The 26824-nt window shown below is 42.3% G+C and overlaps 1 protein-coding gene across 1 annotated transcript; it reads right to left on the minus strand.

Moving 5' to 3' along the window:
* Positions 1-1424: 1424 nt before the first annotated feature.
* Positions 1425-7635, minus strand: LOC127313237 (V-type proton ATPase subunit B 1). The gene is made up of 15 exons (XM_051343789.2): positions 7497-7635; positions 7039-7118; positions 6414-6469; positions 6199-6297; positions 6050-6109; positions 5270-5381; positions 4924-5129; positions 4700-4831; positions 4394-4531; positions 3657-3807; positions 2661-2743; positions 2367-2414; positions 2205-2258; positions 2031-2114; positions 1425-1936 (listed from the first exon to the last, which is right to left on the minus strand). Exons 2-15 carry the CDS (start codon positions 7094-7096, stop codon positions 1751-1753), a joined length of 1467 nt encoding a protein of 488 aa, XP_051199749.1. The 5' UTR covers positions 7097-7118; positions 7497-7635; the 3' UTR covers positions 1425-1750.
* Between the last annotated feature and the right edge of the window lie 19189 nt (positions 7636-26824).

Below are 26824 nucleotides of genomic sequence, written 5' to 3' on the forward strand. Positions count from 1 at the left end.
GACTGCATGCATTGGCAATGGAAGAACTGTCCGTTTGCGTGGCAGGGAATGTACAAGGGTCACAAAAAAGGCTGCACTGTGATACTTGAAGCAGTGGCTACCCATGATCTTTGGATTTGGCACTCTTTCTTTGGTATGCCTGGATCCAACAATGACATCAACGTCCTAAACTGATCCCCGGTCTTTTCCAAGCTTGTTGAGGGTCATGCTCCTCCGGTGGACTATGTGATCAATGGTCGGCACTACAACAAAGGATACTACCTTGCAGACGGTATCTATCCAAAGTGGGCAACATTTGCGAAGACTATCTCCAACCCTGGCACCCCCAAACTTTGCGAGTTTGTCAAGAAACAAGAAGCTTGCCGAAAAGACGTCGAGCGAGCATTTGGTGTCCTCCAGCAGAGATTTGCTGTCGTCCGGTTCCCCGCTATGACTTGGTCCAAAGATCAGATGTGGGAGGTGATGAACTGCTGTGTGTGCCTACACAATATGATTATTGAAGATGAGCGAAAGCATCCGGTTCCTCTGGCTGAGCAAGAAGCACCATATGAGAGAGAGGGTCCTCTTGCACAGCCTAATCACCATGTGCCTCCATCATGGGCCGCCTTCTTTGCTATGCGCCAGGAGATTCGAGACTCTACAATGCATCAGCTGCTGCAAGATGATCTGGTGGAGCACATATGGAGGCTCCGAGGCAACGCCAACGCCGACGCCAACTAGTCTGTCTTAATTTGTTTGAAAAATTGTGAAATTGTGTGCTTCATTTGTTTCAGCACTTGTTAAACATTGTACTGATTATCGCCGAATTTGTTTCAGCAATTTTCGTACTCTTGTTTGCCGAACTTGTTAAATTTTATGTTGAATTTGTTTGAAATATGTCAAATGGTCGAGGTTGGGGGTTTCCTGCCGGGGGGACGGCTGGAACTTCGGCGCTTCCCACGCCAAATCTTCATCCAATCCGGACGAAAATTTCGCCGGATTTGGGCGTGGGGAGCGCCAACGAGTGGGGATGCTCTTAGCTCAACTTGTGGCCTTGTTGTTGTTGGAGCGTTACGATTTGCACATCTATGTTGTACTCCAGTGTTAAGCACAAGTGGCTGGAGTACTTAGCAACTATCTTTCATGCTTCACTGTGCCCCGCAATTTCACTTGCCCACTACCGTCAATCTTAGATCATAATATAATTTTTGGTAACTTCTTTATTTTGATTTGCTTGTTCCATTTTTTTGCGAATTGCTTGAATAGCGTTTTTTTATCTTCAAGTCTCAGCTGCCAGTGCTATTTTCTTGCACAGGGCAAACTTAGCAAATTTCAAAGTAAGGTACAGAGGTAGCAAGACAGAGATCAACACAGCGGTACGAGAGAAAAAGGTTCACATGCTAGACTTTACAGAACTTTTATAGCTGACAATGTACACCACCACGTCTAGATCACAACAGTTTATTGCCCATCTTTATTCATACACAAAAGTAGATACAACCAGCATGCTCGAGCATCTTGGCCTAGAATGCTCTTGCTAACAGTTCTGGGAAGTGAAACCGAAAAGAGCTCAAGTGTGTTTGGTTCAACAATACATGAGATAATATTACAGAAGTCGCCATGACTGAGAAATCTACAAATAAATTATGCTCACTGACTCAAAAGAATGGGATCTGACTATATATAACTACAGCAAAAAGGCCAGAAGTTCACTGTTCAATTTATTCAAGCTGCACTTGAGAAAACACCGAATTTCTTAACAAGGATGAGATCACTGGGTAGCATCTCTGCTGTAGAACGCATCCAAGGTCTTGGCGGGGATACGGTGGAGAAGCTCGCGAGGGAATATGCGAAGCAATGTCCATGCTAGATCAAGTGACTGGAAGATGTTCCGGGTATCGTATGCTCCTTGTGCCACAAATTTCCTCTCAAATTTGTCAAGGAATTCTAGATAAAGCTGCACAAGAGGTAAAGAACAGTGCGTCAGATTCTGTTTACTTCTAAAAAGACCACCAGCTCATGGGTTAATTTGCTAGTGAGTAGTGACATACCAGATCTTCAGAAGAGAGAGCCTCCTCTCCCACAACGGCTTTCATGGCTTGGACATCCTTTCCAATAGCATAGTTGGCATAAAGCTGAACAGAAAAAAAACAGTAGGTGTGACTCTTCTGGAAGTTATCCTTGGTACTTTAAGGAAACCGAATATATGCTGTTCAAACATCTACCTGATTAGACACATCTGAATGGTCTCGACGGGTCATACCCTCGCCAATAGCACTCTGCAAGAATTATTCGTAGTTCTTAGAAATAACATGTGGGTAGAATCCTGATATCATCTTACAGTTATGGACCCAGTTTCGAAAAGCGAGATCGATAAGATATCTCACCTTCATCAACCGAGAGAGAGATGGAAGGACATTGATGGGTGGGTATATCTGAAAATACCATGACATCGCGTCAAAATAGGGAAGATATTATGGTAGAATAATGAAACGAAAAGAGGTTAACCCCCGGATTTAGTTCCTGAGTCACGTAAATACGAAAAGTAATACAAGTCTAAATGAAACCCCCTCCGATCCATAGTAAGTGTCGTGGTTTTAGTTCATGGATCAGAGGGAGTAGTAACAACTTATTATATGAAGCTGTCACCTTTGCTAATTTAATAGAACAAGTAAATGCACCTGTCTGTTATGGAGCTGTCTGTCAATGTATATCTGGCCTTCAGTAATGTATCCCGTGAGATCAGGAGTTGGATGCGTGATATCTGTTTAAAAATGAACAAAACACACCAAGTCAAACAGGGAATAACATGAAAGGTGTGGAAACTGCTTATCTAAAAAGCAAATCAGATCACGCGGACGATTTGCACCCAGGTGCATGTGCACCCTATTTTGAGAAATTCCAAAAAATGATATTTCAAAGTTTCAGAAAATTTTGAAATATTTTTTTTTCATGTATATCCTATGTACTAATTTGTGCAGATTTCGGCATAAAAAGACGGCCATGTGTGACCTACACATAAATGTGAAAATGGAATTTCCTATTGTTGTGAACAGTGCACAGCCAATCATTCTAGTCATTTGAACATTTTGTCATTTTCGTGTAGGCCACATACGATAGAATTTTTTCGTGAAAACTTACACAAGTATCAACATAATATGTACATGAAAAAAATTATTTCAATTTTTTTTTTAGATTTTCAAATAGCATTTTTTCGAAAATTGGAGAAACCGGGTGCCCGTGCACCCAGGTTCATCCTGGTATTTCCCATCAGAACTGCAGCTAATTCATTAATATACATACAAGAGTGTTGATATACTCATGCTCAACTAGTTCATATACTCATTGCGTCACACTAAGAAAATTGGTTAAAGCACTACTGTCAGATATTATATGCTGATTTTCATCCATTGCGCAGCAAGTTTACAGAACGTTCAGAAGGTAATCCTAATGGTGATGTATAACTGACCAGCTAAATACCAGTGTGTTGCAACGGGACAACAAATAAATTTAGTGCTCATGATAATATATTTCGCCCAGGCATGTGGTGTGGGTCCACTTGTCGACACGCCAATTTTGACGGGAGACAGATAAGAGGAGGGGTGTGGACGAACCCTCACTAACTCCACCTTAATAGTAAAAGCAGATATGTACAGAGCAAGAAATTCATTACTTACCATCATTAGGCATAGTTAGAATGGGTATTTGTGTAATGGAGCCCGTTCTTCCTTCAATACGCCCAGCACGCTCATATATGGTTGCCAGATCAGTATACATATATCCAGGATAACCACGCCTACCTGGGACCTCTTCTCGGGCTGCCGACACCTACACATAAGCACGATTTCCATCTAGGGTTATTGTGGATAAAAAAGAAGAGAGGGCAGTAATTGTCATTTTATTACAGTTGAACAAGAAATGCAAGCCAAGTCAAAGATCTTCCAACTTGCTAGATAGAGAAAACTACAAAACAGTGTTGGAAGCTAATAAAAATGTCAAGGTTATGTTTACAACACTACTTGTCCATTTGGGCAAGATGTATAATGATGATCAAATGGAAACAAGACAATCTCGGTACCAGATTCTGACCAAACTTATACCTCTTCTGGTGAGAATCTCAGCAACAGATTCTGGCCAAACTTATACACTTATGTACATTGACTTTAAAAATGCAGCTTCGCATTTTTTCCCGTTGATTCAAACAGTTAACTTTGCAATTACATGGATGGCATTTTAGTGTGCATCAAAGATACATAAGAAATATTAACTCTTTCCCTAAAATCATTAATTAATCATGCCACTGGAAGAATATCAGGACAGGAAGTAACTCCCAAGGAAGAGCTAGATGACTAGGAAAAGCTTTTCTATGGAATTCAGTTCTCCGAGTAGTTGAAGAAAATATCAAGCGCAATACCTCACGAAGTGCATCTGCATATGAACTCATATCTGTCAAGATGACAAGCACATGCTTCCCACATTCATAAGCCAAATATTCTGCTGTTGTCAGCGCAATTCGAGGGGTGATGATACGTTCAATAGTGGGATCATTTGCCTGAAAGATAAACAGGAGCGGAGTGTTAAAAATATGCTTTGCTTGGTATTGACAGAGCAAAATTTTGTTCGGAGACATATAAAACATTGTTTAATCAACTATAGCAATATTAAAAGGACTAAATGGCTTGCAACATAAAAATGTGGTTATCAAGTAAAATGTAAATACCAAGTTCAGAAAAAGGGTGACCCTCTCCATTGAACCATTCTCTTCAAAATCACGTTTGAAGAATTGAGCTGTTTCCATGTTGACTCCCATAGCGGCAAACACAATAGCAAAATTATCGTCTTCACCACCACCCTGATACATCAAAAAAATTAGGTCAGTCAACAAGCAATGTTTCAGCTAGGATAAAAATAGATCCCCATGTGCAAATTCGAACAGATTATTACCTCTGCGTGCTTGCCTTTCTCCAACCTCTTGACAAGACCAGCCTGACGGCAAATCTGAGCAGCGATTTCATTATGAGGAAGCCCAGCAGCAGAAAAGAGAGGAATCTTTTGCCCTCGAGCAATGGAGTTCATGACATCAATGGTAGATATCCCTGTTTGAATCATCTCCTCAGGGTAGGTTCTCTCACTTGGGTTAATGGAACTTCCTGAAATGAACATAATAGCACATAATTATCAGTAGCGACAAATGAGGACAATTTACCACCGTCCATAGTTCCTAATCATGATGAACGTACAAATAAGTCATGAGGTTCTTAAAGAACAGTGCGCCTAAGAAAGCACTTACCAGAGATGTCCAAGTAGGCCTCAGGCAATATTGGGGGACCATTATCAATAGGTTTTCCAGAACCATTAAAAATGCGTCCAAGCATATCAAGCGAGACAGGAGTTTTCAAAACCTGTCAGAGAAGCAGCATACAGAAGTAAGCAAAAAAAAGTAGCAGCTTCTCATATTCACATACACACAAGGAGAAGCATACATTATTTTGAATTCATTCTGAAAGTTTAAAATGGGCTTGTCTGATTTATTCAGTTCCAGTGCTATGCAATGCCAACTATAACCATATGACTTAACAATGTCAACAATGGATATGTGTTGTCCCTATCACCAGTTCATCATACTAACAGTTGAAAAGAAAGTGTTCTCCTATTAGAGAAACCTTTAAACAATATTGGGGGACCATTATCAATAGGTTTTCCAGAACCATTAAAAATGCATCCAAGCATATCAAGCGAGAAAGGAGTTTTCAAAACCTGTCAGAGAAGCAGCATACAGAAGTAAGCAAAAAAAAAGTAGCAGCTTCTCATATTCACATACACACAAGGAGAAGCATGCATTATTTTGAATTCATTCTGAAAGTTAAAAATGGGCTTGTCCGATTTATTCAGTTCCAGTGCTATGCAATGCCAACTATAACCATATGACTTAACAATGTCAAGAATGGATATGTGTTGTCCCTATCACCTGTTCATCATACTAACAGTTGAAAAGAAAGTGTTCTCCTATTAGAGAAACCTTTAAACAATATCCTATCAGGAAAGAGACTCATGAATAGTGGGCAAGTACCTCGCCTGTGAACTGAACCGTAGTGTATTTGTTGTCTATTCCTGAAGTGCCTTCAAAGACCTGTATATTCACGCAGTTCAGATAAAATAATACAGTCTAAGTTTACTCTGATTGGTCACAACGATAGATAACAGAAGAAAATAACTGACCTGCACAACAGCCTTTTCACCATCAACTTCCAGAACTTGACCACGCCGAGTGGTGCCATCTCCCAGCCGGATGTTTACAATTTCCTGGTATTTGGGGCCCTATAGTAGAACGTAAAGAGGAGAATGAAATAGTGAGAAACAACGTGCTACTAGAACAAGCCTGGTTAAAGGTGGGAATATGCTAACAGATGCAAAATTCAGAAAAGCATACACACCTTCACTTTGTCCAAGATAACCAGAGGTCCTGCCACACCAGAAACAGTCCTGTACTCTGCAGAAGTAAATATTTGGTGAACACCGTCATTGGTAAGTCGTCTGAAAAGAATGCTTTTGTAACCGGCTAAAAGCCGGTACAACTATGTGGGCTTTGACCCAGATGTCATTGACGGTTTGACACAATAGGTCAGACATAAACTTTATGGATATATGTGAATCAAATTATCCGAAAAATCAGAATAGGAAATAATGGTCGTGGCACGCTGTAAGAATTGGCATAGCTAGAGCGCTAGACTTAAAGGAACATAAGAATGTTGCGTAGTTTATAACAAATGCAAAACTACAAAAGGCAAACTTTGTCTACAATGGAGAAGGTTATCTCTCTGTTGGCAAACACTGCACATTTTTAAGCGAAAGCTCTGTGACTGTATGACGCACTACATCTGGTTATCCGTTATCTTTTAGCCTCAGCTTATTTACATGTATGGTACTCAGCATCTCAAACCTCCAACCTAGCGCATTTTCAATAACAAGCAAGCCCTCCCCCGTCCCCACGATAATAGGCAATGGCGCAGCACGATCATAAGGAGGCACTAGGCAAGATTTGTTGAATGAATGGCTCACCCATGCCGATCTCCAAGGTTCCCTCCTCCATGTCGACGCCATCCTTCACCAGACCCATGCTGAACCCACCGGAGGGCGACCTGCAACATCGAGCGCACCCATCAGGATGACGAGACAAACCGATCCGCTCTTATGCAAACAGCGCGCGTCATTCCGACCCTACGACCCCACCGACAAAAAAAAAGAAGCAAAGAAAGCTCGCGGCCAATCGCTCCCGCGGCTCCCAATTCAGGCGAACCGATCGAAAGGCGGGACCTTTGCGCGGCACACAGGCCCAGATCTAGCCAATGGGGGCAGATCTCGATCCCGATCTCGGATTTCGACACCCCGTAACAGCGCGGCGGGACCAACCTAATCCTCCCCCGCGCGCGCGCGGAGCGGGGAGCAATCGGCCGGACGAGCTTCACGGGACTAGGCGTGGCGGGGACGAGCGCGAGAGGGGGGAGGACGACGCGTACCTCGGGTCGGGATCGGTGGGAGACGGCGAGGAGCGGGAAGAGGAGGTGGTGGTGGTGGTGGTGGATCGTGTGGGCGACGACGAAGCTGGGGCAAGAAGAGGAGGAGGAGGGCAGACCAGAAATTAATGCCAGGAAATAGTGTTGCAAATCGTTCAGAGACAGACAGGAGGCCGTTTTGCGAACCTGCCCTGGAGGAGTACCGATTTGCCAAATACGTCCACATTGACGGGGTGGGGCACGAATCGGCCTGCCAGATTTATATTCCTGTGTGGCCATCTTTTCCCTGCCGACTTGAATACAGGCACAAGAGGGGAAACAGGGATGCTATTTTTAGAATGTGCATTTCCATGAGCTCAACTACCCTCGTAACCAACCAACCAACTAGTGATCGATTGTCGAGTGACAGAAATATCGGTTTGTTATAGATAAGTGCTCAACATTTTTGTTGTCTACATTAGCCAACATGTGCCACTCTTGGGAAATTGCATTTTTGAAGTTTCCAATAGTGCAATGTACAAACTATGGGAATAGACGCAAGCAAATGGATTCATAATCTATTGTCATGGTTCACCTACCTAATGGCAAAGTCCACGAAGAAACCCCTCCTTCTACAATATAGGTATGCCTTTTACAGAGTGAATCATCACTTGTTTTGAAAACTCCATAAATTTTAAGGAATTTTTCAAGGATTTTCCTAAGTCCACGAGGAAAGCCATCCTTCTGCACAGTTCGATCGGAGCGATGTCATTGTCTCTCAATCTTAACCCTGACTCAAGAGTCAACGCATGCGGACACAAAGAGTGATCCCCACCCCCTCTGCCTAAAGCAAAATATCCTTGGCCATCTTGATATCCCGCCGTCTCAATTACCGGCAACCGCCCGTACAGACCCTAGATGGCATTGAAGTGCACCACCCTCGTCACTCTCTACCCTGCACACCTCCTCCCATTCCCAACATTCCCCATGGATTCAAAGAGAAGCACATCGGCGTTGCTCTCCCTTTCGGCAGTGGTCCCTTGTAGCAGCGCCAGTTGCTGCAGCCGGTGTCGCCCCCCTCTTCGGCAGTGGCCACTTTGTAGCAGCGACGGTTGCGGCCGGTGTCGCTCCCCCTTCTGTGATGGACGCTTGTAGCAGCTGCTGCTTGCAGCACTGTACCAGCTATTGTAGCACGGAGGTTAGATCTGTAGCAACACCAGTGGCCTATTGTAGAGACCCCAGTGGCATGTTGTAGCAACGTTGGTTGCCGCTTGTAGCAATGTTGGATAGCGGCGGAGGCTTTGCAGCACCTATGACCAGCTGTTGTAGCATGCGTCGGCTGGATCTGTAGCAACAACAGCGGGCGCTTGCAACACTGCCCAGCGGTGGATTTTATAGGAAGCAACTGCTTGCAGCAACAGAAGTTAGGCCTCTGCTAGGGAGGGCCACCCCTGCCGGTCGCACGCAGAGAACACGACAAGGTACTACACCGGAGAGAAAAGAACAAGTGTGGAGGGGTTAGGCCGACGACATGTGTTGGGGAAGATGAATTGCATAGCTCCATGGCAGCATGCGCATGGAGGAAGATACGGGGAAAGAGATGACAGGGGAAGATAAGGTTCCGAGGTAAAGTGGGATGAGAACATGGGTGGGCCCCTTTCCTTCCTCTCGTCCAGTTCGATGGGCACTGAAGGACGTGTAGGTGGTCGTGTTTCGACCGCACGATGCAAAGCATCCAAGGAAGCGCGACTCGGAGAACACAAGCGAGTGTCCCTCTGAAGGAAACGCAGTATTTTCCCGTAGATAAAGATTCAACTATTTTTTCCCAATAACTCCATATCTATAACCTAGAGCTAAAAGCTATACTAATGTTTCATTAAAGTTTAATACCCTAACCGAGTGTAATTTTAGGTTATCGAGGTTTTAAAAACCTAGCCAACAGATAATTAAAAAGTAAACTAAATTGATGTGCCAAAGACAGTAAGAAAGTTAGCCAAAAAGAACAAGACAAAAATAAAAACAAGGGAAGCTCATCAAATTTTAATCCATAAAGCAAAAGTGGGAGACGTCTACGCACAGTTTTTACGTGAAATGATATAGAGCCCGCAAAATGTTATGTCTAGCGAACACTACAAATATCCTTTGGATTTATTTTAGTGAGAAATGAAATATTGATCAATGGGTGGACCACGGGATGGTATGATCATGTTCTGGGACCATTGCTACCTGACTTATCCATTCTCCAAAGGACATGACTTCACGTATATGCAGTCATGTAAGGTAATATGACCAAGTTTTATATTGTAGTATGGTTTAGTTGCAAGTTCTTTTTGTAATCGTACCCTAGTTGATTAGTCCAAGCAGAACATATGGTAGCATGTGGCCCTACATACATCTCCTCAGGGCAAGGAACACATTTTAGAACCCGTGTTTTGTTGTTAACTATCTTGAACAAATTTAAGATCCTCTCGCTATTAGATATGATGATCTACTGGTACGATGACAAAAACGTGTTCCTAATTCTTCTAAGCCAAGTTTACAACTTTTTGGCATGGTCTCATTACTAATAAGTGTGATTTTTTGAAAGACAACAAACTAAAGAAGGTATTTAAAAGCCATGATTTAATAAGTGGGAGTTAAATGAGCTGCTCTATTGATATGCTTTTTTGACATGATATGTCACTCTCAATTTTTTAAATCTTGAATGTCAATTAATTCTTGGCAAGCAAGTGTTGCTTAGAGAAAGGCAGAATACCAATTACTTAATTAACCATACTTATTAATGAAAGCTTAATTGTAGTTGCATCGACATCCTAAAACTTTTATAGTATCTTGTCATTACTCTATCTATGCAAAGCTTTTAGGATAAGAAGTAAGAGTTGCGGATACCAGTTGTAGGTGAACTTGAATTTTCTTTATTTCGGTTTAGACTCTGAGCTCCTTATGATTGTTGTACCTTGTTGCTCGAGGACGCTCAAGGTTTAAGCTTGATATGATGGCTCATGAAAACAACCACATTATTTCTACCTGAACTGAGATATTTTGTTGCAATATGAAGAAAATACCTTCCTAGACCCACTAATATGTACTAACCAATGCCAAGATCTAGAAACCTCCTTCTTCATTTTTTTAATGCAAAAATGGGAAGTATTTAGAAGGAAATCAAGGGCAATTAATGAAGAATTACGGGTTGGAGATGTCACCAAGTCAACTAGGATGCAGAGCTGATTTGCAGAAGCTTTAACGACCACTGGTACGGTTACTATCAGGGCCACTTGTACGACCTGACCGTACCATGTATTGGTGGCTTCACCTCGTCAAACCCAGTATAAATTGTGAAGGCACCTATGACATTCGGGAGAACACACACAGAGAAAAACAAATTTCACTGCCATAGTCAAATCCAATCTACACAAAAGCCATGTCCTTGCTTCCATCGACTGCTCCGCCTCTCCATCATCATGTCCATCCTCTCTTCCCTTGATTGTAATCTTGATTCATTCGTGATTGGCGGCATTATTTGTAAGACTAATCATCATCCATCTCTTTGAGATTTATAATACAATGTTTATGATTGTTGATCTAATCATCCATGAGTATTCCTCTCGGGCTATGGGCCGAGGCCTAGCATTGTAGCGTTATGTGCATCTAATTACTTATGAGATATTGTGCAATATGGGAGTAGAGTCCATTTCTCGTCTTCAATCTTTTTAGCTTGATCTTGAAAGTTTGATAGGTACCCAAACTAGAGAGACTGGTAAAGGTATTATGGTTTGAGTTGAGTTTGTTGCCATATGCTCAAGTGACAATATTCATGGGTCGATAGTGTGATTACCTTTGAGGGAGTAACATTGACATCATCAATCTTAATGTTATTGTTGTCTCATTTATCTTAATACCACGACTCCATGTGCTACGTTGGAACTCGGGGTGGATAATTGATCTGTAAAGACCGCGACTTGCGGCTTTACAATGCTCATTAGGACACATCGCCCATGTTATGTTGCATATTTACCAAAATGGAGTTTTGTGTTTTGTTCTGGTAATGCTCATTAGGACACATCGCCCATGTAAGAAATAATTAAAGAATGAAATTTTATATGGATCAAATAGCTATCTCGCTTTCGGCTTGAGTTGTCGCCAAGCTCTGTCTCCCATCTCGGCGTCGCCACACTCCCTTCCATGCCCCATCCCGCCACCATGGATAGGCTACAGTTCCTCATGGACATGTCATCCCCGAGTTGCATGCCCTCCTAGATTATCTTCTCCTGATTGCGTTGCTGTCAGGGCCCTCCTCCCATATGTGTCAGGGCCCTCCTCCCATATGCGATGTTCCTACATTGCCCATGAATAACTTCTCCGCAAATCACCCTCCCAACCGTCTGTAGTGCATTGAGTCTGATGATTCATAGGATGTATGATGGTACATCTGTCATCGATTAGTGTGATGATAATACAATAAGATTAGCATTACAACTCAAAAACTATAAGAGGAACAAGTTTTGGTTTATAAATGACCGTGATGACGCGAAAGCACACGCCCGTTGGGAACCCCAAGAGGAAGGTGTGATGCGTACAGCAGCAAGTTTTCCCTCATTAAGAAACCAAGGTTATCGAACCAGTAGGAGTCAAGGAGCACGTGAAGGTTGTTGGTGACGGAGTGTAGTGCGGCGCAACACCAGAGATTCTGGCGCCAACATGGAACATGCACAACACAATCCAAATACTTTGCCCCAACTTAACAGTGAGGTTGTCAATCTCACCGTCTTGCTGTAACAAAGGATTAAATGTATGGTGTGGAAAATGATGTTTGTATGCGAAGAACAGTAGAGAACAATGTTTGCAGTAGATTGTATTCAGATGTAAAAGAATGGACCGTGGTCCACAGTTCACTAGTGGTGTCTCTCCAATAAGAAATAGCATGTTGGGTGAACAAATTACAGTTGGGCAATTGACAAATACAGAGGGCATAACAATGCACATACATATCATGATGAGTAGTGTGAGATTTAATTGGGCATTACGATAAAGTACATAGACCGCTATCCAGCATGCATCTATGCCTAAAAAATCCACCTTCGGGTTAGCATCCGCACCCCTTCCAGTATTAAGTTGCAAACAACAGACAATTGCATTAAGTATGGTGCGTAATGTAATCAACACAAATATCCTTAGACAAAGCATTGATGTTTTATCCCTAGTGGCAACAGCACATCCACAACCTTAGAACTTTCTGTCACTGTCCCAGATTCAATGGAGGCATGAACCCACTATCGAGCATAAATACTCCCCCTTGGAGTTACAAGTATCAACTTGGCCAGAGCCTCTACTAGCAACAGAGAGCATGCAAGATCATAAACAACACATATATGATAGATTGATAATTAATCAACATAACATAGTATTCCATATTCATCGGATCCCAACAAACACAACATGTAGCATTACAAATAGATGATCTTGATCATGATAGGTAGCTCACAAGATCTAACATGATAGCACAATGAGGAGAAGGCAACCATCTAGCTACTTCTATGGACCCATAGTCCAGGGGTGAACTACTCACACATCAATCCGGAGGCGATCATGGCGATGAAGAGTCCTTCGGGAGATGATTCCCCTCTCCAGCAGGGTGCCGGAGGCGATCTCCTGAATCCCCCAAGATGGGATTGGCGGCGGCGGCGTCTCTAGAAGGTTTTCCGTATCGTGGCTCTCGGTACTGGGGTTTTCACGACGAAGGCTTTAAGTAGGCGGAAGGGTAGGGTTGGAGGAGTCACGAGGGGCCCACACACTAGGGCGGCGCGGGCCCCTCCTTGGCCGCGCCTGTTGGATAACGTAGCATAGAAAACAAAAAATTTCCTACCGCGAACACGCAATCCAAGCCAAGATGCAATCTAGAAGACGGTAGCAACGAGGGGTTTATCGAGTCTCACCCTTGAAGAGATTCCAAAGCCTACAAGAGTAGGCTCTTGTTGCTGCGGTAGACGTTCACTTGCCGCTTGCAAAAGCGCGTAGAAGATCTTGATCACGATCGCTTCCGGCGCCACGAACGGGCAGCACCTCCGTACTCGGTCACACGTTCGGTTGTTGATGAAGACGACGTCTGATGACCCACAAGTATAGGGGGTGTATCGTAGTATTTTCGATAAGTAAGAATGTCGATCCCAACGAGGAGCAGAAGGTGTTGACGAGCAGTTTCGATGAAGGATTCCCTGTAAATGCTCACAGACAAGTATTCAGGGGGTTTTGATGTAACAGTTGAATAAAGTACGAGTAAGTAAAGTGCGAGAGTAACAATTGCAGCGAGTGGCTGATGACCCACAAGTATAGGGGATCGCAACAGTCTTCGAGGGAAGTAAAACCCAATTTATTGATTCGACACAAGGGGAGACAAAGAACACTTGGAAGCCTTAACAGCGGAGTTGTCAATTCATGCCACACTGGAAACAGACTTGCTCGCAAGAGTTTATCAAGAGGTAGCTTTATAGCGATAGCGAGTGAAATAACAGCAGCAGAGTAACAGAGACAGCAGTAGTGATTTTAGTAAACAGCAGGATTAAAATACTGTAGGCACGGGGACGGATGACGGGCGTTGCATGGATGAGAGAAACTCATGTAACAATCATAGCAGGGCATTTGCAGATAATAATAAAACGGTGTCCAAGTACAAAGCAATCAATAGGCATGTGTTCCATATATAGTCGTGCGTGCTCGCAATGAGAAACTTGCACAACATCTTTTGTCCTATCAGCCGGTGGCAGCCGGGCCTCAAGGGAAACTACTGGATATTAAGGTACTCCTTTTAATAAAGTACCGGAGCAAAGCATTAACACTCCGTGAACACATGTGGTCCTCACATCGCTACCATTCCCTCCGGTTGTCCCGATTTCTGTCACTTCGGGGCCATCGGTTCCGGACAGCAACATGTGTATACAACTTGCAGGTAAGATCAATAAACAATGAATATCATGATGAAACAATAACATGTTCAGATCTGAGATCATGGCACTCGGGCCCTAGTGACAAGCATTAAGCATAACAAGTTGCAACAATATCATCAAAGTACCAATTACGGACACTAGGCACTATGCCCTAACAATCTTATGCTATTACATGACCAATCTCATCCAATCCCTACCATCCCCTTCGGCCTACAGTGGGGGAATTACTCACACATGGATGGGGGAAACATGGCTGGTTGATGTAGAGGCGTTGGCGGTGATGGCGGTGATGATCTCCTCCAATTCCCCGTCCCGGCGGAGTGCCAGAACGGAGACTTCTGGCTCCCGCGACGGAGTTTCGCGATATGGCGGCGTTCTGGAGGGTTTCTGGCGACTTCGACTTCTCTCCTGGCGTTTTTAGGTCGAGGCGAATAAGTAGTCCGAAGGAGGGCGTCGGAGGCCGGCCGAGGGGGCCACACCACAGGGCCGCGCGGGCCCCCCCTGGGCCGTGCCGCCCTATGGTGTGGGGCCCTCGGGCCTCCACTTCAATTGCCCTTCTGGCTCCGTTAGTTTCCTGGGAAAATAGGGCCTTCTGCATAAATTCCGAGGTTTTTCCCGAAAGTTGGATTTCTGCACAAAAACGAGACACAGCGATTCTGCTGAAAACAGCGTTAGTCCGTGTTAGTTGCATCCAAAATACACAAATAAGAGGCAAAACAATAGCAAAAGTGTTCGGGAAAGTAGATACGTTTTGGACGTATCAACTCCCCCCAAGCTTAGCTTATTGCTTGTCCTCAAGCAATTCAGTTAACAACTGAGCGATAAAAGAACTTTCACGAACACATTTGCTCATATGATGTATATATTCTCATGCAATGGCTAATACTTAAGTAGTTCATAGTGAGATACATGCAAATAAGATCATCTAACAGCTATGTCAATCATGGAGACGTACCAACAATTAATAACAAGCATCATGAATCATGTATATAAGCAGGATTGCAATGTTCATAAGAGAGTATGATAAAGTGGTATCTCGCTTGCCTGTATTTGATTGGCAAAACATAAATGCCCGGGCACCTCTGGAGTTCATAGAAAGACTAGAAGTAGTGATTGTCAAAAGATAAATGCATCAAAGTTATACCACAATCAATCATATTTTGAGACAAGCATATTATACTAAGAATGACAGTTGTGCTCTCAAGATAGTGCTCAAAGAAATAATGGAGACACAACATAAAAGTAAAAGATTGACCCTTCACAGAGGGAAGCAGGGATTAACATGCGCTAGAGCTTTTCATTTTTATAAAGACAGGACCAAAATTATTTTGAGAGGTGTTTGTTGTTGTCAACGAATGGTAATGGGTACACTAACTACCTCGCCAACCAGACTTTCAAGAGCGGCTCCCATGAATTATTGCATATTTATTTGGCACTCCTTCCAACCTTTCTTGCACAAACCATGGCTAACCGAATCCTCGGGTGCCTGCCAACAATCTCATACCATGAAGGAGTGCCTTTTTATTTTAGTTTTATTATGATGATGACACTCCCCCCAACCTTTGCTTACACAAGCCATGGCTAACCGAATCCTTCGGGTGCCGTCCAACAATCACAAACCATGGAGGAGTGTCTATTTAAGTTAATTAATTCGGGACTGGGAATCCCATTGCCAGCTCTTTTTGCAAAATTATTGGATAAGCGGATGTGCCACTAGTCCATATGAGAGTCCGTCCGTCAAAAGTAAATGACAAGGTTGAAAGCTAAACACCACATACTTCCTCATGAGCTATGAAACATAAACACAAATTGAGAAGCATTTTGAAGATTTTAAAGGTAGCGCATGAGAATTTACTTGGAATGGTTTGAAATGCCATGCATAGGTATTTATGGTGGACACTTTGGAATAACTTGGTTTTCATGTGTTTGGAAGCACGAGCAGCGTTCCCGCTCAGTACAAGTGAAGGCTAGCAATAGACTAGGGAGCGACAAATCAAGAGAGCAAGAATCGTCATAATCATGCTTGCGGCAAAATAAATTAACGGAGGCATAAAAGTGATACAAGAACTCTGAAGCAATATAAATCATCGAGGCTTAATTGACTTTTTGTTCAGTCATATGCATGCGTGAGCATGTGCCAAGTCGATATAAATGAATTATTCAGAGGAGGATACCACAATGCCATACTTACTTATGAATAAAACAATGCAAGCAAACATCCATGACATGCTACTCATATTAATAGATTGGAGCTAAACATGAGAGATCATGAACTACTAGACTTTCTCAAATAACATATACCTCACATGAACCAACTAAGCATGCTCACATGGATGAGTATATGTACAAAAATGAAAACAAATAGAGTTCATACCGGCCTCTCACCACAATCAGATTGTTGTAGATCGTCATTATTGCCTTTTCACTTGTGCAGCTTGGATAATATGAAATGAAAACCACGCTCCAGCCACCGAAGACCATTGAACTCATAAAGAACTTTACAAACCAAAGAAGAACAGCAAATATTTTTGGTGTTTTCGAATTGCAAATAAGAACAAAAGGAAACAAGCAAACAAAGCAAAATCTTTTTGGGTTTTCTTATAGCAAACTGGCAATAGCAAATAAAGTGAAACAAATGCAAGAAACCAAAGCAAACAAATGGTGAAGAGAACAACAGAAATATTTTTGGTCTTTTTGTGTTTTGGGAAGGAAACAAAGCGAAAACAAGAAATAGCAAACTAAAAGAAACACAGAAAAGCGAAATGGCAGAAATCTGCCAAAACCTGTCAGCAGTACAGAAATCGATTTTAACAAAAATCTTACGTTGCTCAGATCGAAAAGTGTTCAACTAATGAAAGTTAGATAACAACCTGGGGAACCTGCACAAAAATTTGCAGCTTAAAATGACGCTCTGGCTATTTTTGACGATTTTTACAGTAACGTTCCAGAATCTGTTTTCAGGCAGCACTTCCCCAAATATCATCTTCCTCTCATTAGAAAACCACTCAAACGAACAAAACAAGTATGTGCAAGTATCCAGCAACCATAATATGCAAAGAATGAGTGATGCCGGTATACCTCCCCCCAAGCTTAGGCTTTTGGCCTAAGTGGAGTTCAATCCCATCGATCCCATGAAGTAGTGTCTCCGTAATATGAAGATGGGTCGTATTCCGGGTATGTGCTAGAAGAAGCACCCGGATATGTGACGGTGTGGTCGTAGGAGGTCCCGACGTCCTCGGAGTCATGTTGCTGGTGGAAGTCTTTTATCTTCAAATGCTCATCCACTTCCTCCTTGGTGCACGACCATGATTGCCTGTCAATACTTAACAAACCTGGTTGGGGAAGAGGGATTTCCTTCTCCTCCCCGTCAGAAAACAACATTCTATACATCATATTATCTAAAGTAGAGTCAGTGGTAACAAAATGGTGACTCTTCATAGCAGTAATATCGAGTCTCCTAGGGGCCAATGGCACATCATTAGGATCAATAGGAAGATTAAGAAAAGTTAAAACACGCAGCGCAATAGTTCCTCCAAAAATAGGCCCCCTGGTAGTCAGGCGGCGAGCAATAAGAGCACCAAGGTGATAGGATGTTTGACCAGTAAGTGCAATATTCAGGAAAGCAAGATGGTAACTAGAGATATTACTAGTGTTCTCCCTACCAAGAATGCTAGTAGCAATGTAGTATGCAAAATATTTAATGGCGGGGAGTTGAATGTTCCTTATCTTGCCCCGCTGAATGGTGCGACAGTCATCGTCGGTGATCCCTCGGTAGAGCTCCAGCAAGTCCCGGGGGTTGTCATCAATCCTACTTGCTGTACCTACAGGGGCAATATCCAAGGCACAACAAAAATCCTTCAACGACATAGTCACAGTATTATCATAGATTCTGAATGCAACCGTTGGCTCATAGTGTTTGTTGTTGAACTGGAAACTCTCGACGAAGATTTTGGTGAGCAAGTAGTATTGCTCCCTTTCATCGCCCATATAAGTGGTTAACCCTGCCCTGTTGACAAGGGTTAAGAAATCTTCCAGTATCCCTGCATTTCTTAGAAAATCATAACATGGAAAAGTAGAAGCATTAGGAGGACCGTTGTCCTCTTCGGGCGCGAAGCTAGGCGCGAGGATGTCTTCATTATATGATCGCCTAATCCGGGTGGCGGCCCTAGAAGGCCTCCCGGTGCTGGTCGTCCCCTTCTTGAACAACTCTCCAAAGCTAAACTTCTTCATAGCTTCTCTGAAATTTTCAACAAATGACATAAAAATTTGGTTTGGTGACATATAATTGAGGGAAACTACCATAGGAACTTGCTAGAGTACTAATCATGCATCAAAACTAGTTTCTACCACTTAGAACAAGCATGCAAGCTCACTAAACATGTTACCTACAGCAGCAAAATATTCAAGATATACTCAACCAAACGAAATTCTACTTGGTTGGGTGGAGGAGTCACATACCGAAGAGCAAATGTGCCAAATTTCAGACAGAAATCTGGGCTGAGCAAAGAGATCGAAAAATCTGGAGCTCTGGAGCAAAAACGCGAGTGAGAGGAACTTGGTGTCGATTTTTTCGGGAGAGAGAAGAGTCTGGGAGGAAGAGATGGCAAAGTGGGGCAAAGGGGGGCCCGCACCACATGGTGGCGCGGCCACCTCCTTGGCCGCGCCGGCCTGTGGTTTGGCGCCCTCTGGTGCCCCACAGGTCATCCTCTGGTGCTCCCAGGTGCCTCATCGAAAAATAGGACCAACGGTATAATTTTTGTGAATTTTTGAAAACTTTGAAAAACGCACATTTCTGGGTATTTAGTTTATTATTACTGGCCAGGAAAATTTTTGAAATCCTCAATTAACTAAGGAACTTTGCAAATTAAAAGTGCTACAGCAACTAGAGCAAGTGGAGGAAGAAAGATATGTTGTTTACCTCCTCTATGCATATAAAAAGTATCCGTTAACAAGGTTGATCAAGTCTTGTCACCAAATAACTTTTTCATAGCATAAGAAGAAATAATCCTCAAATCAATCATGTTACCTTGAATTGTATTGATATGGATCCAATCACAAGAGTTTGATATTCTTCCTTAGGCTCATATATAGGACAATCAATAGTTCCCACTTTGATAGTTCTCACATTTGAAATAGTATTAACTCCACATGCCTTCTCAATCCTCTTGGGAAAATAAACGGTATGCTCCCTATCATCAACATTGAAAGTAACCTTTCCTTTATTGCAATCAATAACAGCCCCTGCGGTGTTAAGAAAAGGTCTCCCAAGAATAATAGACATATTATCATCTTCAGGCATTTCCAACACAACAAAATCAGTTAATATCAAACAGTTAGTAGTAACTTGAATAGGAACATTCTCACATATACCAACAGGAATAGCAGTAGATTTATCAGCCATTTGCAAAGATATATCAGTAGGTATCAACTTATCTAAGTAAAGTCTCTTATAAAGAGAAAAAGGCATAACACTAACACCGGCTCCCAAGTCACATAGAGCAGTTTTAACATAATTATTCTTGATAGAACAAGGAATAGTAGGTATACCTGGGTCGCCCAACTTCTTTGGAATTTTGCCATTGAAAGAGTAATTAGCAAGCATAGTGGAAATTTCCTCATTGGGGATTTTCCTTTTGTTAGTAACAATATCTTTCATATACTTTGAATAAGGAGGCAATTTAATAGCATCAGTCAAAGGGATTTGCAAGAATAAAGGTTTCATCCAATCGCAAAATTTATTATAGTGTTCTTCTTCCTTTGATTTCAGTTTCTTAGCAGGAAAAGGCATTTGCTTTTGCACCCAAGGCTCTCTTTCATTACCATGTTTCTCAGCAATAAAGTCTTCTTTCGTGTACTTTTTATTTTTAGCATGCTTTTCAGGTTCTTCTTCAACCTCTTCTTTATCAGGAGTATCATTCTTATCATTATCATGTTCATTATCATGTTCATTACCACTTTCAGTTTCAGCATCAGAAATAGAAATACTATTAGGATCATTAACAGGTTCAGAGGATTCTACAACATTTTTATGTTTCTTCTTCTTTTTCTTCCTAGAATGAGCACTAGGTTCAATGCGTTGAGAATCTTGTTCAATTCTTTTGGGATGCCCTTCAGGATATAGAGGATCCTGGGTAGAGACACCACCTCTAGTTGTTACTTCATAAGCATGTTTCTCTTTAGAATTATTCCCTAACAAGTCATTTTGCACTTTAGTGAGTTGATCAATTTGAGTTTGAATCATTTGAAAATGTTTAACAAGCATCTTAACATCATTGGAGGTTCTCTCCACAATATCATGCAATTCACTAATAGCTCGAGAATTTTCCATTAAATGATTCTCTACTCTCATATTAAAATTTTCTTGCTTAACAATATAATTATCAAACTCATCTAAGCATTGTGCAGGAGGTTTCGAATACGGAATATCTTCCCTAGTAAAGCGTTGAAGAGAGTTTACCTCAATCATGGATGAAGGGGGAATTATCTCACATATATCTTCAATAGGAGGTAGATTCTTCACATCTTCAGATTTAATACCTTTCTCCTTGAGAGACTTCTTGGCTTCCCTCATATCTTCATCATTCAATTTAATTAAACCCCGCTTCTTCAATATTGGAGTTGGAGTCGGTTCAGGCGTAGTCCATTCATCATGATTCCGGCTTATTTTAGCCAATAATTCTTCAGCGTCGTGCCTGGAGTTCTTTTCCGAAAACACAACCAGCACAACTATCCAGGTATGCCCTAGACTCAATGGTTAGTCCACTATAAAATATATCAAGTAAATCATGCTTTTCCAAATCATGCTCAGGCCGAGCTCTAATAAGGGAGCAAAATCTCGACCAAGCCTCAGGCAATTTCTCTTCATCTCCCTGTTCAAAATTATAAATTCTCTGCAAAGCAATATGTTGAGCACTAGCAGGAAAGTATTTGCGGAAGAAAACATCAAGCAATTCTTTCGGACTTCTAATAGAATTTGGTGGCAAATTATTATACCAAGTTTTAGCGTCATCCTTTAATGAGAATGGAAAGATTTTAGCAACAAAGTAAGTACGCATCTTGACATCATCAGAAAACAAGCTACTAAGAGTAGATAACTCAGTCATGTGTTCAACAGCACTTTCTTTTTCAGTACCACAAAAGGGTGTTTTCTCAACAATAGCTATATGAGATAGATCAAGAGAAAAATCATAATCTTTATCCCTAATGTTTATAGGAGATGTGGCAAACTTAGGATCAGAGACAAGTTTATATCTAACGACATGTTCTGCAAGCAACTTTTTAATTTTTCTTGCATCAGTAGTAGCATTGCATTTTTCAATAAAATCATCATTAAGCTCCACATAATCTTCATCAGATCATCACTAAAATAATCAAGTTCAGGTGAATTAACAGTGTAGTAGCATTAGGAGTTTCAAGATTTTCAATTTGTCTAGACCTAGCAATTGTAGCATCTAGAAAAGATCCCAATGAACCACTATCATCAAGCACAAAGTTATAAACATTATCAATATTATGAGAGTGTTCAGATTCAAGCAGATGTACCCACATGCGAAGCATGTGGCGGTGAAACAAGTTTATCAATCACAGATGGTGAATCAAGAGCAGCAGAGGTATTCAGAATTGTACCTTTTCTTGTAGTGGATGGTAATATGGCGATCTTAGTATCGCGAGGTTTACCCATGATGGGGAATTTGCAGCGAACAATATTAATCCAAGTGAACTTCCAAATAAAGCTATGCTCCCCGGCAACGGCGCTTTAAAATAGTCTTGATGACCCACAAGTATAGGGGATCGCAACAGTCTTCGAGGGAAGTAAAACCCAATTTATTGATTCGACACAAGGGGAGACAAAGAACACTTGGAAGCCTTAATAGCGGAGTTGTCAATTCAGCTGCACTGGAAACAGACTTGCTCGCAAGAGTTTATCAAGAGGTAACAGCTTTATAGCAAGATGGTAGTGAAATAACAAGCAAAGAGAGTAACGAGAGACAAGCAGTAGTGATTTTAGTAAACAGCAGGATTAAAATACGTAGGCACGGGGACGGATGACGGGCGTTGCATGGATGAGAGAAACTCATGTAACAATCATAGCAGGGCATTTGCAGATAATAATAAAACGGTGTCCAAGTACAAAGCAATCAATAGGCATGTGTTCCATATATAGTCGTGCGTGCTCGCAATGAGAAACTTGCACAACATCTTTTGTCCTACCAGCCGGTGGCAGCCGGGCCTCAAGGGAAACTACTGGATATTAAGGTACTCCTTTTAATAAAGTACCGGAGCAAAGCATTAACACTCCGTGAACACATGTGATCCTCACATCGCTACCATTCCCTCCGGTTGTCCCGATTTCTGTCACTTCGGGGCCATCGGTTCCGGACAGCAACATGTGTATACAACTTGCAGGTAAGATCAATAAACAATGAATATCATGATGAAACAATAACATGTTCAGATCTGAGATCATGGCACTCGGGCCCTAGTGACAAGCATTAAGCATAACAAGTTGCAACAATATCATCAAAGTACCAATTACGGACACTAGGCACTATGCCCTAACAATCTTATGCTATTACATGACCAATCTCATCCAATCCCTACCATCCCCTTCGGCCTACAGCGGGGGAATTACTCACACATGGATGGGGGAAACATGGCTGGTTGATGTAGAGGCGTTGGCGGTGATGGCGGTGATGATCTCCTCCAATTCCCCGTCCCGGCGGAGTGCCAGAACAGAGACTTCTGGCTCCCGCGACGGAGTTTCGCGATATGGCGGCGTTCTGGAGGGTTTCTGGCGACTTCGACTTCTCTCCTGGCGTTTTTAGGTCGAGGCGAATAAGTAGTCCGAAGGAGGGCGTCGGAGGCCGGCCGAGGGGGCCACACCACAGGGCCGCGCGGGCCCCCCCTGGGCCGCGCCGCCCTATGGTGTGGGGCCCTCGGGCCTCCACTTCAATTGCCCTTCTGGCTCCGTTAGTTTCCTGGGAAAATAGGGCCTTCTGCATAAATTCCGAGGTTTTTCCCGAAAGTTGGATTTCTGCACAAAAACGAGACACCAGAGCAGTTCTGCTGAAAACAGCGTTAGTCCGTGTTAGTTGCATCCAAAATACACAAATAAGAGGCAAAACAATAGCAAAAGTGTTCGGGAAAGTAGATACGTTTTGGACGTATCAGTGGCCCAATCCTTTTTAGCACAAAGGACAAGCCGGTTTGTTTACTTATAATGACCAAGCGTTCTCGAGGACACATGGGATTTTAGTCTAGTGCTTTCGCTACATACGGCTAAATAATCTTCATTGTTATGATAAGTGTTGTGTGGGTGAACCTATGCTAATGTACCGCCCTTCCTAGGACTAATACATACTTGTGATTATACCCCTTGCAAGCATCCGCAACTACAAGAAAGTAATTAAGAATAAATCTAACCACAGCCTTAAACTCTGAGATCCTGCTATCCCTCCTGCATCGATATACCAACGGGGGTTTAGGTTTCTGTCACTCCGGCAACCCCGCAATTGGCAAACGAGTACAAGATGCATTCCCCTAGGCCCATAAAGGTGAAGTGTCATGTAGTCGACATTCACATGACACCACTAGAAGAATAACACCACAACTTAAATATCATAACATTGAATATTACTCAACCATAGTTCACTACTAACATTTAGACTTCACCCATGTCCTCAAGAACTAAACGAACTACTCACGAGACATCATATGGAACATGATCAGAGGTGATATGATGATGAATAACAATCTGAACATAAACCTTGGTTCAATGGTTTCACTCAATAGCATCAACAACAAGTAGAAATCGATACCGGGAGAGTTTCCCCTATCAAACAATCAAGATCAAACCCAAATTGCTACGGCGGTGACGATGTCCAGCGGTGGAGACGGCGGTGATGATGGTGGAGATGATGATGATGGTGATGGAGATGATGTCCAGCTCGATGACGGTGACGATGGCGTCGATTTCCCCCTCCGGGAGGGAATTTCCCCGGCGGATTCCTGCCCGCCGGAGAGCTCTTTTCTCTCTGGTGTTCTCCGCCCCGCAGAGGCGGCTGTGGCTCTTCGCGAGGTACCCTCCGTAGCTTAGGTCTTCGGGACGAAGGATTTCGCGAAGAAAAGGAGGCGAAAGGGGCTGTGGGGCCCCCACACCACAAGGTGGCGCGGCCAGGCCTTGGGCCGCGCCGGCCTGTGGTCTGGCCCCACCTTGGGCCTTTTCAGCTCCCCCTTCTGGCTTCCTTCGTCATCTGGAAAAATAGGATTTTCGGTATAATTTCCTTCCACAGTTGATCTTCCGAAATATTGCGTTCTGACGGTGCTTTTTCCAGCAGAATCCTGGCTCCGGTGCTCGATCCTCCAATAATGATGAAACATGCAAAATAGATGAAATAACATAAGTATTGTGTCCCAATATGAAATATATCAATGAATAACAGCAAATTATGATATAAAATAGTGATGCAAATTGGACGTATCAACTCCCCCCAAGCTTAGACTTCGCTTGTCCCCAAGCGAAACTGAACTCGGTAAACAGGACCACATGTTTATGGAGTGAAGAGTCGATAAATAAAATACGGACAAGAAGCATCATATTCATTCACACAAGACATTCTAGTAAACAACTTCCCCATATAACTCAACTTGAAACAAGTATAAAGTAATCACAAATAAAGGTGCATAAGAAATCATAGTTGGTAATGGCAAACTTCGTTCTTGGTCAGAGAACAATTAACAGGTTATATTTATCTATTGAGCAGCGCTCTCATGTTAAAGTTTATAAGGCACAACTTGCATACTCAATCATAATGGTCTCCTCATGATCATTGATAACTTGCAAAGCTATATTCATTCAGACAAAACTTGTACTAAACAAGGAAGAATAAAAGACATGATAAAGCAAATCACAATATAATGGTTTGATCACAACTACTCAAATGCTTGCTTGAGATGGAGGGAAATAGGTTTACTGACTCAACATAAAGTAAACGACATGCCCTTCGCAGAGGGAAGCAGTGATTAAATCATGTGCTAGAGCTTTTTCAGTTTTGAAATCATATAGAGATAATAAAAGTAACATTTTGAGAGGTGTTTGTTGTTGTCAACGACTGGTAGCGGGTACTCTAACCCCCTTGCCAGACAAACCTTCAAAGAGCGGCTCCCATATTATTTTCATTTTATGTGGCACTCCTTCCAACCTTTCTTTCACAAACCATGGCTAACCGAATCCTCGGGTGCCTGTCAACAATCTCATACCATGAAGGAGTGCCTTTTTATTTTAGTTTTATTATGATGATGACACTCCCCCAACCTTTGCTTACACAAGCCATGGCTAACCGAATCCTTCGGGTGCCATCCATCAATCACATACCATGGAGGAGTGTCTAATTAGGTTAATTAGTTTGGGACTGGGAATCCCATTGCCAGCTCTTTTTGCAAAATTATTGGATAAGCGGATGAAGCCACTAGTCCATTGGTGAAAGTTGCCCAACAAGATTGAAAGATAAAACACCACATACTTCCTCATGAGCTATAAAACATTAACACAAATAAGAGATACTAAGTTTTGAATTGTTTAAAGGTAGCACATGAAGTATTTACTTGGAATGGCAGAAAATACCATGTAGTAGGTAGGTATGGTGGACACAAATGACATAGGTTTGGGCTAAGGTTTGGACGCACGAGAAGTATTCCCTCTCAGTACAAGTCTTTGGCTAGCAAGGCTAATTAGCAAGCATAAGAGTTGACGGAAACAAACAAATATACATGTGATAGAAACAATCATGCATCTTCCTTGTAAGCACAAACAATTTTAACTTCAGAATAATAAGCTATGAGCTAACAAGAAAGAAAGACAATGAAATAACTACATGTATTTCTCTTTTCTACTTAAACCTCAAAGTGTTGTTGCTATTGACCAATGCTAAGTTTGCCAAAACCAAATAGATTCATTCAATGCTCCCAAAGTGATACCAATACTAACAACAAGGTAAATCATGTAATAGAGATTGCAAACTAAAATAAGATGTGCAATATGTAAATGATAAGACTTCTCATTAATATTCCATAACGATAACTCACACCAAGGGATACATAGACAACCAACTAAAGGAGAGATACTTCCAAACTGCAACCCATCTTATATGATAACTTCCCTACTCATGATATGACACTACTTTACAATAAAAAGTAAAAGGTAGTGATGATGTGATACCGCGGCACTCCCCCAAGCTTGGAACAAACCAAGGGGATGCCAATACCGATGATGAATTACTCCTTCAGCGATGGTGGTGATGAATTCCTGACAAGCTTCTCAATAAGCTCCTGAAGCTCATCAATCTTGTATGTGAGATTGCGAATCATCTCCGAATTGTGCTCGACGCGGTTAAGAAGTCTGTCCGACGGCGA

The sequence above is a fragment of the Lolium perenne genome, chromosome 7 (genome assembly GCF_019359855.2).
Source record: "Lolium perenne isolate Kyuss_39 chromosome 7, Kyuss_2.0, whole genome shotgun sequence".
NCBI classification, from domain to species: Eukaryota; Viridiplantae; Streptophyta; class Magnoliopsida; order Poales; family Poaceae; genus Lolium; species Lolium perenne.